This window comes from Hibiscus syriacus, unplaced genomic scaffold (assembly GCF_006381635.1).
Source record: "Hibiscus syriacus cultivar Baekdansim isolate YM2019G1 unplaced genomic scaffold, ASM638163v2 tig00000002_pilon, whole genome shotgun sequence".
NCBI classification, from domain to species: domain Eukaryota; kingdom Viridiplantae; phylum Streptophyta; class Magnoliopsida; order Malvales; family Malvaceae; genus Hibiscus; species Hibiscus syriacus.
Genome location: NW_024061752.1, coordinates 1,633,101 through 1,648,631, shown reverse-complemented (window position 1 = coordinate 1,648,631; position 15,531 = coordinate 1,633,101). Strand labels below are relative to the sequence as shown.

The window sequence follows — 15,531 nt, the reverse complement described above, 5'->3', positions numbered from 1 at the left end:
CCATGTGCACAAAGCAGAGGAGCATACAGTAAGGTCTTACAAGTCATAGACTATGCCTAATATACTTTCTCTAATAATAACCCTAATGACAGTAATAAACATATATGTATTTGAGTGAAAACGGTAGTTTAACTCATTAAAACGTTAAAATATTCCATACTAAAAAATCAGATACATAAATATAGTAACCAAAGATCATATAAAAAATATACAGTAAATCAAGTATTAGATAAACAATATTCAGAAAATCATGTATCGTGCCGTAAAAATATTATGTATCATCAGAAATCTAAAAGAGTTCAAATAAATAGTTTAAAATAGTAATGTAACATCATCAAAAAACACACTTGTATCGGTCTGAATAGTCTGATAAGGAAGCCTACTACCGAGTCTGTCAACCACGATTAGCGACGGCACTAGATCATAAGAATAGGAAAATCTATATAAGAATCCTATTATTAATAATAATAACCTCTATTTAAATAATTTACGGGAACCTACGAGTAACTCTCGAATAACGTGAATCGAGTGGGTCTAACAGACGGGAAGCATCAGATCTAATAGTCCCTCAGTCGGGGGAAAATGAGTATCTTCATAAAAATATATACTAGAATCAATTTCATAACCAAATCTCAAAAAAATAAGCAAAAATACTAAAAATACTAAGCATTTTTTATTAACGGGCTCGATTTAGGATTTTCGAATTAGAATTTGGTAAAACGAATTGTAAAATCTGACTCAAGACGTCAAAAAAAGTCAACGGCGATCAACGATCAATCAATGGTTAAGGGTCAATCGATTCGATTCGGGTTGGATCGGGTTGAGTTAGATCAGGTCAAACAGGCAGGTCGGATTGTGCATGCGGGTCAGGTCGGGTTGCTTCTAGAAGCCCACCAAGTGGTGAACCTTACATACGCGCAGCGGTGTCGCTTGGGGGTGCGTGTGGGGCCTTCGAGGATCGGAAAATTTACGGAAAAATTCATATATGCGTTTTAAGGGGTTTTGAGACACTTATCAAGCTCGGTTCACAGCGATGAACGACAGAGAATTAAATTTCGCAACGTCGAAAACTTGATCTTCCTCACCCCTCACAAGCCAACGTCAACAGATATAAGATGGACACCGGTAGACTCGAGACGGCTCGAGGAACACGATGATATGAGAGGTGTCAAAAACGAAATAACGATCGACGACGAAACGGTATTGAAGTTTCTTGTTAAAAAGAGACAAGCTTAAAGAGATAGAATGAGGTTTATGAATGAGGAAACTTTTTGATTTGGGGTTATATATTCCTTAAAAGAAAAATGATAAAATCACGCCATTAGTCATCTATTTTTTTATATTTTCTTAAAAGGAAGATAATTAAAACTTTTTTTTACAGAGACAATTATATTTCTTTTTCGGTTGGAAAAGAAAATAACATACGAAAAGAAAACGTATTCCATGTGGGCCATCCCCGAAACTTAAGAAATATACATGTGTCTGTCTCTCTTATCCCCACTTGGTTCACTTTGAAGAGGTCGGGGCCGCCACATATGGGAGCTTCCTTTATACGTGTCGGCTTTTCCAGTATCCAGATCCTTTTGAAAATGTGTACCCCCTAATATATCGCTATACGCGAAATTGACTTGACAAAGAAACAATGAAAAGAGACGCTCTACAGGCAAAAAGATAAAGCGCCGATTATACACGTGTCACGACAATTGGTTGTTGGTAACGGGTAGCATATCGGGCAACTACGGGCAGAAGCTTCGCACGAATCTAGCTTTTGCCCAGTAGAAGGCTTACAAGTTTTAACACTAGAATTACAACATAAACGCTACACGTTTACCCCTTCCGCCATAAGTTTCAAATAAGTTTTGAGGAAAAAAAAAATCATATTTTTGTATTTTGAAGCTTTGATTTTTTTTTTAGTTTGAAATGATCTGTTAGTTTTTTTATTGAATAATATTAGCCGGAGGAGATTTTAAATGACGGAGGTTTGTAGCAGAATGTGGAGCGATGAAGATGATGATACGTCGGTAAAGTGCCGGAAACGGCGGAGGAGGAGGATCGAGTTGAGGAGGCATGCGGCAATCTCAGCGTCCGGTGCTGGAGCGTTGCGGAGTCCGGGCCAAACGGAGGGTTCTGGAGAGAGTTCGGATTACGTTCGCGAGGGGAAGCGGATGCGTATGCTGGAGGTCGCCGGCGATATGGTAGTGGCTAACGGTACGCATACTTCTTCCGGAGAGGAGGAATCGACGGCGGTGAAGACGATAGCAGATTTTAGTAACGGGCCGGTTTACGGGACGATGTCGATTTCCGGGAGATCACGTGAGATGGAGGATGCCATTTTTGTACGGACTGAACTCTGCCGGCCTGATGTAAATCTTAGGAGACCGGTTCATTTCTTCGCTGTTTACGACGGTCATGGTGGTTCTCATGTAAAGTTCTCTGTCTTTGAAATCAATGAATTTTGGAAAAAATAAAAAGATCTTCGAGAATTATAAAAAATGGCGATTGCTCGTTATTTTTGTTAACAGAAGCACATGTGACTTTGTCGTTTCACCATCTGATTTCTGAGTTATAGCTTTTCTAAATAGCCTTTTTCTTCTGCAGGTGGCAGCAATGTGCAGGGAAAAGATGCACGTGTTAGTAGAGGAAGAGTTGATGCGCGTGAATTGCAACGGAGAGAGCGATCGTGGGAAAGACAGCAGGTCAGTGGAGGAGAGCTGGAGAAGCGCTATGAAAAGAAGCTTCGAGAGGATGGATGTAATGGCAACGAGCACTTGCGCTTGTGGAAGCGTGGGACACCGCTGTGGGTGCCACTCTATGGAGGTGGCCCTCGGTGGGTCCACCGCCGTGATAGCCCTGTTGACGCCGGACCACATAGTGGTCGCCAATTGCGGTGACTCACGCGCCGTCCTCTATCGAGGCGGGAAGGCCATTCCTCTGAGTTTCGATCATAAGGTTCGTTTTGTGAGAAATGCCGATTGACATATTTTGTGAGGTCTTGGGTTCGAATTTATTTAAGCACAATTGTCTCCTATATAAGTACCGATAAGGATTGGGAGTAATTTTTTGTACATGTTTTCAAACGATTAAATGAGTTACTATTTGATAATATTTTTTATTTTGGTTTTGGTTTCGGTTTCAGCCGGACAGACCCGATGAACTTGCACGTATTGAAGCAGCTGGAGGTCGGGTTATCTTTGTAAATGGAGCTCGAGTTGAAGGCATTCTTGCCATGTCCAGGGCAATAGGTAAGGTTTTATTGATGTAACGGTTCCTTATCATTCTGGTTTATTCGAGTTTGAAGGTATTCTTGCGATGTCCGGGGCAATAGGCAAGATGGATTATTATTACATCTCTTAAAATATATACTCACACATTTGTAAGTTGTGGATACTCTATCTTATATAACTCGAAATCAACCCAAGTACACATTTGTAACTTGTAGATACTAGGTAGTCCTATTAATTCCCAATTCAGAAACAACTGAAAGAAATTAGGATTGAGTATAATATATTGGTTATGTTCAACTAATTCGGGGGACGTGCGATGATTTTACCATGAGTGCTTAATCTCTCTGATTCTGAGCAGGAGACAAATACCTGAAACCGGTTGTAACATCAGAACCGGAGATAACATTCACAAAGAGAGAACCCGAAGATGAGTGCTTAATTCTCGCAAGCGATGGTTTGTGGGATGTCTTATCTAGTGACATGGCTTGTGAAGTGGCTCATGAATGCCTTAAAGAAGGAAGCAATGGTGCGTTGAACCCAACACAAAAAGAAGAAGGGGCTGAACCATTATATCCGTCTCGCAGCGTGCTTGCCGCCACACTGCTTACTCGGCTGGCTTTGGGACGAAATAGTTCGGATAACATCAGTGTCATAGTTGTTGATCTAAAGAGGAGCTGAACAACAAACGGAAGTGGAAGTATAACCCAAAATGTTTATATGAACCTTGCAAGTAAATAACTAATGCATGATTCATGATGATAGAAACACATGCATAGATAGTTGCAGATGGTAAGATAGAATTGAATTTGGCACCAAATTTATGTTAGGCTCATGAAATTGGGGGATATTTGAGGTGGAATTGGTACTGTCATCGTGGGAGTGCCATACGAGTGTTTATGAACCCCAACTTACGTAAAGGAGTGGAGGGGTGTATCTGCTTCATAAGTTTAAAATTATTACAATAGTTGCATTTGAATCATCAAATGACTTTTGTTGTTCGGATGCCCTCATCATCAGAAATAAGCGCAACGAGTAAAACTCATAAATAGCGTTGGCAACAATCGGGTCGGGACTAGTTTTTAATTGATCCGACACTATAATAATAAAATATGACCTCGATCTATAGGGATGAAATTAAAATTAAACATTGAAAGAAGATTACATCCTAGAATTTCAAAATTAATAGGGATTTAAGAAGATTACATGGTATTAATTAACACAATCATAAGAACTTTGCTTAAACATCGCAGTCCCCGTTGATGGGTGGTTTTGTTTTGGATGACACTTGCGTTTGCTCATCTTCTCTATCCTTTCCGAGTGTTGCTTCTAAGGTTGTTTAAGTCTCCACATGTGGTGGAATGTACCTTCCAAATGCAATGACTTGTGCAAAAATGGCATTTCTCATTAATAAGTTCGGTCACGGTTCCTTCTCATTAAGGTGTTGGGTCCGTCTGACCACCTTGAAATCATGGTGGTGTTGGGTCCGTCTGACCACCTTCTCATTAAGTTGTTGCCATACTTATGTACTCTACCTCTGCAGAGGAACAAGCAATAGTGTTATGTTTTTTGGACTTCCATGATATCAAGGATTTTTCATGTTTGACACAATAACCTGTTACCGACTTTCTAGAAACTGGACACGAAGCCCAGTCTAAATCACAGTAGGTTGTAATATCTTTCTTTTTTGATTCCTTAAACAACAAATACTGCACTGGGTTCTTCTTTGCATACTTAACAACCCTTAAGGCAGCATTCACATGTGACTCCTTAGGTTGATGCATGAACTGGCTAAGGCTTTGCACAACAAAAGTGGTGTCTGATCTTATATGTGTCAAGTACATAAACCTCCCCATCAATCTTTGATAAACAGTTCCATCTAATAAAACCAGATCTTCAACTTCCCTAGCTAACCCATTATCAAAATCTACTGTAGTATATGAAGTTGAGACGGGTTTTGCTTCCCCTAAACCTGAATCTTCAATCAATTTCAAGGCATATTTTCTTTGATTCAATAAAATCCCTTTTTCGGATCTCAATATTTCAAAACCAAGGAAAAACTTAAAGTCTCCTAAATCTTTCATTTGAAAATTTTGATTCAACAACAATTTTAACTCTGAAATTAAAACATTGCTATTCCCAGTGATTAGCAAAACATCTACATATATCAACATCACAGCAATCTAGTCACCTTGCCTTTTTGTAAACACAAAATAGTCTGATTTGCTTTGATTGTACCCTGCCTTTAACAATGTCTCAGTAAGCTTCATGTTCTATTACCTTGAAGTTTGCTTCAAGCCATAAATGGATTTATGCAGCCTGCAAACTGTAGCCTCCCCTTAATGCAAAATCCAAATGGCAACTCCATATACATTTCCTCATACAAGTCTCCTTGAAGAAATGCATTATGCACATCCATCTGGTAAAGAGGCCAATCATGAGCAGCAGCAAGGGCTAAAACAGTTCTCACGGTCACTAGTTTGGCCACAGGAGAAAGGGTTTCAGTGTAATCAATCTCTTCCCTTTGATTGTAACGCTTAGCCACTAAACGAGCCTTGTATCTCTCAACATCACCAGAGGATTTACATTAAGCTATTTTTTTACATTAAGCTATCTATTTTGTAGAATAATAAATTGTGTTTTACATAATTATTGATTTATGTTTTCGTTTTCATTCTTCGTACCAAATCATCCTGATATTACATATACGAGTTTTGAACTTTAATTGTCCCTCCCTTCCGTATTTCGACACGTTTAACACATTCTATATAGGTAGTTCCGTATCATATGATTCACAAGTAAAATAGTAGTTTTACGGACAGGATAGTGCCCTTTACCCTATAAAGAATGAACTAACGAAAATGGGCACTTTGAATTGATCTAATTTAAGTTCTATAAATATTTTTAAAAAATATTTTTTTTATTTTTTAAATTAAATAATTTATCCTCTCAAAATATTTGATTTTACAATAAACTACACATTTAGTACGTAAACTATTAGTTTTATTAATAAAGTAAATTTATAATTATTAAAACATGAACAATTTGACAGTTGGGTAATTCAATTGAAAATTTTTAAACATTAATGGTCAAAATAAGAATGAGAAGATAGTTAAGTGATGAATGATGTAATTTATCCATAAAAAATGTCACGTGTAGTAGCTTTGTTAAGTTTTTAATAGCATAGTATTAAAATTAAACAAAAATTAACGTTAGACATAGTTTTAAAACAAATAAAAATTTAAATATTAAAATAAAACAAAACTGATAATTTAGTTACAGTAATTTAACCTTGTTCTATTTGCTTCTTTCCCGCATTTATATTCATAGGGTACATTACCATGGAGCAGTGGCATGCTTGATTCCCCCGAGGATCAACTTAAATGACGTATTTGAATTAGGAATGATTAGGAGTCGGGTTAGATTGAATTTTTTATTCACTTAAATTCAACTTGAATATAATACTCATTCATTCATCATTCAATTTGATTTAAACTTAATGAAATTTCACTCAATTCAAAATATGATTCGATTTGATATATATATATATATATTAATTTTCTTTTTTATAAAGTAAAGTAAAGATATAATTAAAAGTATAGAAATATTATAATAATTCTCTAAATATATAAAGGTAAATTATACTATTATTTTAAATTGAATCAGACATTTTTCCCTTGAATCTAATCCAACTTTATCATTTTAAAAATCTAATCAAGCACTACTCGAATTTAAATTTTCAATTAAAAATTAATTTTATGAAGTCAAATAACATAAAAACTTATCAGATTCGCATGTAATCCAAATGCTGCATGCCATGGCATGTGAAAACGGTTGGGAGTTGGTAGGTCGGTCACCCACGTGCAATATCATATAACCGTCTTGAACCATCACACAGTTTGACTCTATTTTCAATTTCTCTTTTCCTTTCATTCTTTTTTAACGATCAATCTTTTAACCTTTATAAATTTATTTAATTTAATTTTTAACTTTTTTATATATATTAAGCTTAATATAAAAATAAGTGCTTAAACTATACTCTTTTTTCAACTAGGTATTTAAATTTTTTTAATCAATCTAAGTGTATAATGTTACAAACATTATTGTTTTAGGCGCTCATGTTCGTAATCACTGTTAAAAAAATTCTGTCAAGTGTCACATGTCAAATTTTGATAGTTTTGAAAAACTTTATTTGATAATTTTGATAATTCTGTTAAGTGTCACATCTCAAATATATTTTTTTAAAACCCTGAACTTTGAAAACCTTAATTTTTAATCTTTATACCAACGTCGGCCACCACCCTTTGCTAATGTTGTTACCATCGACCTAATCTAACCCCGACCCACGACTAGCCACTTAATGAACAACCACTGATGAACCTCAAATCGCAATTTAAACTAGATGATGACAAGAAAAAAATGCGACATTAGCGTGATTCCACGAGACCCGATTGTACGATTGACAATAAGGAAGACAAATGGTCAAGAAGGGAGATTATAACGGTGACGATGACGTCAGTGACCGTGAATGGCAAGGGAGAAGTGAGGGTTAGAGTTAGAGATTTGATGATGATTTTAGGGATTTGAGTTTATTTTGGTAATTTTAGATAAATTAGGTCTTTTATAAATACAATAATTTTATCAAGTTTATTTAAATATAGTTTTTAAAACTTATTAGAACGTGACACATGTCACTTCACAAATTTTTTTAATGGTAGTTACCACCTGGGTACTTAAAATGATAATGTTTATAACGTTAGACACATGGATTGACTTAAAAAAGATTTAGCACATGTTTGAGAAAAATAGTTTAGTTTGAACACTTATTTTTATATTAAGTCTTTATATTAATATTTGAGTGGGTATATTTGTCTAATTTTATTCTTGAAACTTTTTATGTTCATATTAATCTTAGAATTTAGATTTTATTAATATCTATAATATGATATACAGTTTAATTCAAGAAAAAAATATTAAACTTCAATATTAATATGAATAAAAAAATTAAGAATCAAATTAATGAAAGTAGTAGTCAGGAACGCTGTCATTTTCCATCTTATAGATTCGATTGGATTTTGGTGATTAATTATCGTGGTGCGCACCTCAATTTTTAGAAATTGTGTTCTGTCAATGTTTGTATATCAGATCAATGATTCATGCCGATAGTCCACACGTGGCAGCTTACTAAATTAGATAATGGGGTAAGGGGAGGTAAGATAGTAGGTTGCTTCTAACATTAGGTTGAGAACAGCTTCGGTAGAAAACCTCCGAATTATGAAATACCCTCCGTGAGACTCGATCTCACGACCTCAAGGTTAAAAATCTTGTACTCTACCAATTGAACTGGATGGTCATCTCTTACAATTTACTAAATTATTCTTTTAAAATACAAATGATAAATAAGTACTTCGAAACTAATCGAGATAGTCAACAAATAATTGGTTTAATGACAAACAATCAAGTCAAAGTTTGCACCGATTTGAAAGCTTTGATAATATGTTTAATATTTAATTTAAATGTAATTTTTAGATAATATTATTCAAATCCTTATAGAGTTAAAATCTTTTAAGTTATGAGTTCAATATGCGTTGGGAACACATTTTCTTCCCATCTTTTAAGTAGAAATTATTCACAAAAAATTATTCAACTAAAGAAATATATCATTTATATCAATAGATATTTGGTTATATATCCTAATCCAATATAACCATGAACGTAGGAGAGTGAAACCTAATGACGGGGTGAGAGGTGAGCCGGAGATAGATCAGAAATGGTGCTTAGACTTCAAGTAGCCGTGGAAATGGCAGAAAAACCAAGGGAGAAATCTGTTGGATGGCACTCACCAAAGTGGAACCAACGAGACAAGTAGGCCAAGGGGACCAAACCAACCTCTTCCTAACCACTAAAACCCAAAAAGACAATCACATCGTAAACTGTCAATTTCTAAATCCCAACTCAGGTAGAGCACAACTTTCTTAATCTTGTGGTCGTGTGATCGAGTCCCGTCGATCCTATGGTGGGTAATTCATAATTCTGACTACTGGAGGTCTTCTACGGAAGCTGCTCTCAACCCGTTGGGGGCATCCTACTACCTTACATCCCCCTAACTCCATTATATATGAGAATATGGTCAGTTAATTTTATGTTTCTATCTATACAAATATTATCTAGTCAATAACATACTCCATTTTATATTCTTTTTGACCTTGGACTGCAGCCAAGCCACCATCCATTTTATATTTATATTTATATTTATATTTATAGTTATAAAGGTTTATTATAAAGATGGTCGACTTAATTTAATTAATGCATTTATAATATTAAAATTTTATTTAAAAGAAAAAGGAAAAGAAAGTAGGAAGGATTCCGATTCAAAGTTTTAGGTTTGTATGTAAAGCTCATACTTTGGACTTGGCTTGGATGAGTTTGGAGGGAAAAAACATTGTCCTTTTAATTCAATAGATTCTAAAAGTCTCCATTGTTTCATAAGCTCTTTATGTGAAAATAAGTGCATCTAAACCAGATTAATTCGTGAATCAAACCATTAATTTAATGTCATCGTAAAAATCGAAGATAATCAAATTGACTACATTACTTTCATAATATGGATTTGATCGATTAAGAGAATTTTTTTCCATCCACATCAAGTAGTAATCAGATCCTTTCAAGCAATCATCATAATACTGATTAGCAGTGCCTTTTCCCTTGGATGATTTGTTTAGAGTTAATGGTATCATACATTTTTAAATTGTGGATTTTATTTTAAAATAATCTTTAAAGCTATTAATATTTTGATTTTATCTTCAAATCATGATGTTCAATCTTATCGTAAACTATAACCCTCATTCTAAATTGGTCTTTGTACTTGAGACAGTTCAGTTTCATCCCAAAATATCGTTATATGCTAATCACATATCCTACTAATGAAACAGTTAGGCGAAGCAATATTATTACGTGTTTAAAAAAAATAGGTTAATTTGTGGTCAAGACTGATTACATATACATTTGGATGAAATTGAGGATAAAATTGAAAAATTCAAAAGTTTAGAGATTAATTTAAAATGAGAATCATACAATTTGAGTATAAAATTAAAAATGTTCAAACCATTTAGGATTAGTTGAAAATAAAAAATCATAATTTAAAAATAAAATTAAAATATTTAAAGTTTGATATAAAAATTTCTATAAAAAAAGTTTGATATAAAAAATTAAGATAAGAATTATAGTTTAAGTAATTTTTTTATAATATAGAAAACATCGGTATTCCTTAAAGTAGGCAAAGAGGTCAAAGTAGATTACAGTTTTTGCTTAGAAGGAAGAGACCAAAAAGGAAAGAGGAAAATGAAGAGAGAGTACAGTTTACAACTCAAAAGAGAGGAGCGGATAGCTGAGCTGATGTTTCTTTTAGAGCTCTAATCATCAGGTTTTCTTTTCTCTGACTGTTCATTTTTATTGCAGTAACTGAAAACAATTAGAAATCATTACACTGATTATCGAAACTTCGTCCCCCACAAAGCTCCTTCCTTTTTCCAGAAAAAACCTTCAGAGCTTGAGATAAAAAATCGACCCAGGTTCTAGCTCATGTTCGATTCCCACTTTTTTCCTATTCTATCTTTGTAAATTCCTTTCCTTTCTGGGGGTTTTGGGTAGTTTCAGAATGCGAGTATCGATCCCTCCGCTGCCGCAGCAACCTCCGTTGATGTACCATGAGAGTTCTCTACCCATACGAGTCATCTTCCCGCATGTCGCGGCTGTCTCCGCTTCTTTTTCGATCTTATTGGTTCTATCTTTGTGCCTCCGCAAAATCCGGCGCCAACGTAGTAACCCCGCCGACTCCAAGCCGCCGCACCAGTACTCGTATTCCATCCTCCGTCGCGCTACTTCCTCGTTCTCCGCCTCTCGCCGCCTCGGTCAGGGGGGATTTGGCTCCGTCTACCGCGCTACCATCCCTAACCAACACGATGGAAACCACAACAACAACAACGGCAATCAGACTGTCGCCGTCAAGGTGATGGACGCCGGCTCGCTCCAGGTCGAACGGGAGTTCCAAAACGAGCTCTTTTTCGCTTCCAAGCTCGACTCTTCCCTCGTCGTCTCGGTACATGGATTCTCTTACGATCGGAAACGACGCCGTATGCTCCTGGTTTATGAGCTCATGCCGAACGGTAATCTGCAAGACGCGTTGCTTCGTCGGAAATGCCCGGAATTAATGAACTGGAAACAGCGGTTTTCGATTGCTGTTGATATCGCCAAGGGACTCGACTATCTCCATGGATTGGATCCTCCAATAATTCATGGAGATATCAAACCTAGTAACGTTTTGTTGGATCAGAATTTCTCAGCCAAAATTGCAGATTTCGGATTAGCAAGGTTGAAATCTGAGGATATTAGAGTGGAAATAGCTGAGGATTATGGATCTGTAGCTGAAACTGAGAGTGTAGCCACTGGAATCGACGAATTCAGCTTGGCGGTAGATCAATCGCCAGTTTCGGTTACGGTTACGGATTCACCGCTGAATGCAGAGGCTGTTACGGTTGCTGCTTCCCCGGCACCGCTTGTGGTATCTCCTGAAATGATGGAGAAAGGCAGTGTTTCGGAGGGAAATTTAAGTGTTTTGGAGAGTGGTGGGAAAAGAATAAAGAGCAGTTCTGGTAGCGATTGGTGTCGGAAGCAAGATAATGTGGCAGCTCCGGTGGAGAGCGGGAAAGTGAAAGATTATGTGATGCAATGGATTGGGACTGAGATCAAAGAGAGACCTAATAGTGATTGGATCGCTTCTGTGGCGTCTTCGAGTAGTTTAACAAATGCAAAATCAGAGAAGAAGAAGAAAGGGAGTAGGAAACGGTTGGAATGGTGGGTGTCGATGGAGGATGACAAGGGAAAGAATGTAAAGAAGGAGAAGCGAAGGCCGGCAAGGGAGTGGTGGAAGGAGGAGTACTGTGAAGAGCTCACGAAAAAAAAGAAGAAGAAAAGGAGACAGCAGGGGATGTATGATAGCAAATGTAATGGTGGTGGTGGGGGAAATTGGTGGCCGGTCGATGATGAATTGTATACGGAGAGGAAGAAAGGGAGTAAAAGAAATAAGAGTAAAGTTAGTGTTGGTAGTGTGGATTGGTTATGGGAAGGGCTTAGTGGTGAACTACGCCGATCTCGACGAAACGGTTACGATTCATTCAGTGGAGAGATTCCCAAAAGTGGCGGTGCTAGCAGTACCCCTAGTATGAGGGGAACTGTTTGCTACGTTGCCCCAGAATACGGTGGCGGTGGTGATGTATCAGAGAAGTGTGATGTTTACAGTTTCGGGGTTGTTATGTTAGTTCTGATAGCAGGGAGGCGACCCCTGCAGGTCACTGGGTCACCTATGTCCGAGTTTCAGCGAGCCAATCTGATTTCCTGGGCTCGGCGTCTTGCCCGAACCGGGAAGCTCATTGAGTTGGTTGACCAGAATATACAGTCTTTGAATAGGGAACAAGCCCTTTTGTGTATCACAGTTGCTTTGCTTTGCTTGCAAAAATTACCTCATCGTCGTCCTTCAATGAAGGAGGTTGTTGGCATGCTCACCGGTGAAGCGGAGCTGCCTCAACTACCGACGGAATTGTCCCCTTCTCCGCCATCCCGATATCCATTCAAGTCTCGTAAGAAGGTCCGGTGAGTTTTCTTTTCATCCGTTAACAGTAGCCGGTTGATGTTAGTTCACTGTTTCATATCATTCATCTTTGTGGATGATGATTGTAAATAAAAACACAGTAAATTATTTGAAAGATTCAATGGCTTTCAAGTTCCTTTCACATGGGTTTTGTTTTTCAACGATAAGCCCTTGTATTTCAACTGATAGGGACCAGCATCATCTCAGCCCTGCTGCGTTTGAGTTGTATTCTTTATTAAACTTAAAAGTAAAAATAATTATTTTAAATCGAATCAAATTTTACTCAACCAGTTGCATTGAAGAGAAACAAAGGGGGTCTAGGCCTTGATCATTCATGGTTCCAACATAATCGAGTAATGTTGGATCGACTCAAAAGACGTAAAAGCTGCAAATTGCATATTAAATGCCGCTGCTTTCCTGTATTCTTCATATCACCTGTCGACTTTCATGAAATGTAACATTAAAAGCATGGCAGTTTGTTTAGGCAATCGATCAAATCAGATCAAATCTTTAATGGAAGATAATTTTTTCTTAATTATTATTTTTTTATAAATATTGAATTTAAACTTAATTAAGGGATGCTAAACTTATTACAATTCGATTGTATCTGTAGTTAAATTATGTTGAATTTCCGTTATTTATGATGGAGATTTATTCAAATGTGACTTTTATATTGGTTTGTATATAAAACAGATTCCTGTAATTGGATTTAAAAATTAAGAGAGTATACGATTTACGGATCGAATGAGTTTTTATATATAAAAAAGTCGCGATTGTATGAGTTTGAAAAATAAGGATCAAATAAGTCATTATTAAAGAATTATGAGTGTTTCTATTATTAAAGAATTATGAATGTTTCTATTTAATGTTCAAGCGTTAATTCATTTTATTGTCACGAATTAAGCGACAATTAAATGAATTCTGAATAAAATAATTTTTTTAGACGAATATTTCATTCCAACTCAAACAACCTGACACAATCACCTATACCATCTATACACCTTTAAGCAGTTCACCAAGAAAGAACTAAAGAACCAAACAAATAACAAATAAGCCAGACAAGCAATCAAGATAAGAAACTTAACCCAGCAGCCTCCATGCCAAATAGGGAGCTATATTAACCTCTCCGCCTGCTCTAAACTTCGTCCCTTGCAATCGTATTGTAACAAAACTCTTAATCTGCACAATCAGCTCATTAACTGTGACCGACACACCAAGGAAATGTCTACGATTCCGTAACCTCGTAAGCAGCTGCAAGCCCAAATCAACTCATAATTCAAATCCGGTACCCCACGTTGCAAATGGTAAAGTTGCAAACCAGGATCGAAAACTTGGGAATATGACCAGAGTGCCACACAAGCCTCTCCCAAGGTACCTTATCTCTTTTCACCCTTATCTCATTCCAGATCCCCGGGTGGGGGAGACCAAATCAATAAGCAGACCCTGGACCTGGATCTCTCTCGATCTAAGTTGCAATAGACCCCTCCAAGATCAGCTGCAATTCTGAGGGCAAGACAGATTCCAAAAAGGAATTGTCTTTAATAAGATAGACATGAACCCATGCAACCCAAGTGGAGCCATCCTTAAGCAGAAGCTTCCGGATCAATCCAACCATACAAGCATGGCCAAGTTTTGAGGTCCTTGAGCCCACGGACTCCCTCCGCCTTAGGGGTACAAGCTTGAGCCTAGCTAGCCTTTGCTCCCTTAACCACCTTATCTTCCCCCTTCCAAAAGAATCTCGAACATAGTTGATTTATCCACCAACCCAGGGAGCAACACTTGACTCCCTTGGTAATTTTCAATGCTATAAATGACACGGATAAGCTGAAGCCTACCAACATACGAAAAAAGCTTGGCCTTTCAACTTTGCAGCCTTATCGCAATCTTTTCAATCAACGAACCACAATCCCTAACAATGATTCTCTTGGAAACGAGGGGAATGCCAAGGTACCTAACCGGAAGTTTGCCACTACGAATACCCGTAACCTCAGAAATCACATGCAACTCTTCAACCCCAATCCCTGAGGAGAACATCTTAGACTTTCCCGAGTTCATTTGCAAACCAGAAAACTTATGAAAAGTCTTAAGGACCTCCAGACTCTAGTAACAGAACCGAAAGTCCCCTTGAAAAGATCAACAAATCATTACCAAAACAAAGATTTGTTAATTTGACCTATGACATTTTGGGTGGTATTACATCACACCATGCTCAGCTGCTTTACCCAAAAGCTTAGATAAAACATTCATCGTAATCACAAAGAGATAAGTGGATAAAAGGATCCCCTTGCCTCACCCCTTTAGCCCCTTTAAAAAAAGCCAACTAAACCTCCATTGAGAGAAACAAAGAAAGACACAGATGTGACACACTTCCTAATCCAAGCAATCATCACCATAGGCATCTTAAGAGCTTCCAACACAACAAAAAGTAATGTCCAATCCACCAAGTCGAAAGCTTTATGTAAATCCAACTTCAATGCACAATTCGGCGAGAGGGAAGAGCAGTTACACCCTTTCACCATCTCTTGCGCCATCAAGGTACTATCCATAATACTTTTAACCGAAATAAACGTACTCTGACTAGTCGAAATGACATCAGGTAGGAAGCATTTCAACCTCGCAACTATAATGCGTGTAACACACTTATAAACAACATTGCAGCGAGAG

The 15,531-nt window shown here is 37.0% G+C and overlaps 3 protein-coding genes across 4 annotated transcripts; 2 read left to right on the top strand and 1 right to left on the bottom strand.

The window, feature by feature from the left end:
* The first annotated feature begins 1,888 nt into the window (after positions 1-1,888).
* LOC120212483 (probable protein phosphatase 2C 75) lies at positions 1,889-4,052 on the top strand. 2 transcript variants are annotated; one of them, XM_039210845.1, is made up of 5 exons: positions 1,889-2,423; positions 2,599-2,949; positions 3,137-3,242; positions 3,326-3,378; positions 3,434-3,475. In XM_039210845.1, the coding sequence occupies exons 1-4, from the start codon at positions 1,971-1,973 to the stop codon at positions 3,352-3,354; spliced, it is 939 nt and encodes a 312-aa protein (XP_039066776.1). In that variant the 5' UTR covers positions 1,889-1,970; the 3' UTR covers positions 3,355-3,378; positions 3,434-3,475. The 2 variants fall into 2 exon arrangements, with proteins under 2 accessions (XP_039066776.1, XP_039066726.1); XM_039210795.1 differs by lacking the exons at positions 3,326-3,378; positions 3,434-3,475 and adding an exon at positions 3,583-4,052 and having other exon boundaries at positions 1,890-2,423.
* A 674-nt stretch (positions 4,053-4,726) lies between these two features.
* LOC120172320 (uncharacterized mitochondrial protein AtMg00810-like) lies at positions 4,727-5,491 on the bottom strand. Its single transcript, XM_039180065.1, has 2 exons — positions 5,413-5,491; positions 4,727-5,337 (listed from the first exon to the last, which is right to left on the bottom strand). The coding sequence occupies exons 1-2, from the start codon at positions 5,489-5,491 to the stop codon at positions 4,727-4,729; spliced, it is 690 nt and encodes a 229-aa protein (XP_039035996.1).
* A 4,990-nt stretch (positions 5,492-10,481) lies between these two features.
* LOC120212386 (receptor-like serine/threonine-protein kinase At4g25390) lies at positions 10,482-12,988 on the top strand. The gene is made up of 2 exons (XM_039210725.1): positions 10,482-10,644; positions 10,872-12,988. Exon 2 carries the CDS (start codon positions 10,879-10,881, stop codon positions 12,871-12,873), a length of 1,995 nt encoding a protein of 664 aa, XP_039066656.1. The 5' UTR covers positions 10,482-10,644; positions 10,872-10,878; the 3' UTR covers positions 12,874-12,988.
* Positions 12,989-15,531: the final 2,543 nt, after the last annotated feature.

Coding starts and splice junctions, on each gene's coding strand:
- LOC120212483 (XM_039210795.1), top strand. CDS start 1,971: ATGACGGAGGTTTGTAGCAGAATGTGGAGCGATGAAGATGATGATACG. Junction 2,950..3,136: donor CTCTGAGTTTCGATCATAAG/GTTCGTTTTGTG, acceptor TTTCGGTTTCAG/CCGGACAGACCCGATGAACT. Junction 3,243..3,582: donor TGCCATGTCCAGGGCAATAG/GTAAGGTTTTAT, acceptor GATTCTGAGCAG/GAGACAAATACCTGAAACCG.
- LOC120172320 (XM_039180065.1), bottom strand. CDS start 5,491: ATGAAGCTTACTGAGACATTGTTAAAGGCAGGGTACAATCAAAGCAAA. Junction 5,338..5,412: donor TGTGTTTACAAAAAGGCAAG/GTGACTAGATTG, acceptor TTTTAATTTCAG/AGTTAAAATTGTTGTTGAAT.
- LOC120212386 (XM_039210725.1), top strand. CDS start 10,879: ATGCGAGTATCGATCCCTCCGCTGCCGCAGCAACCTCCGTTGATGTAC.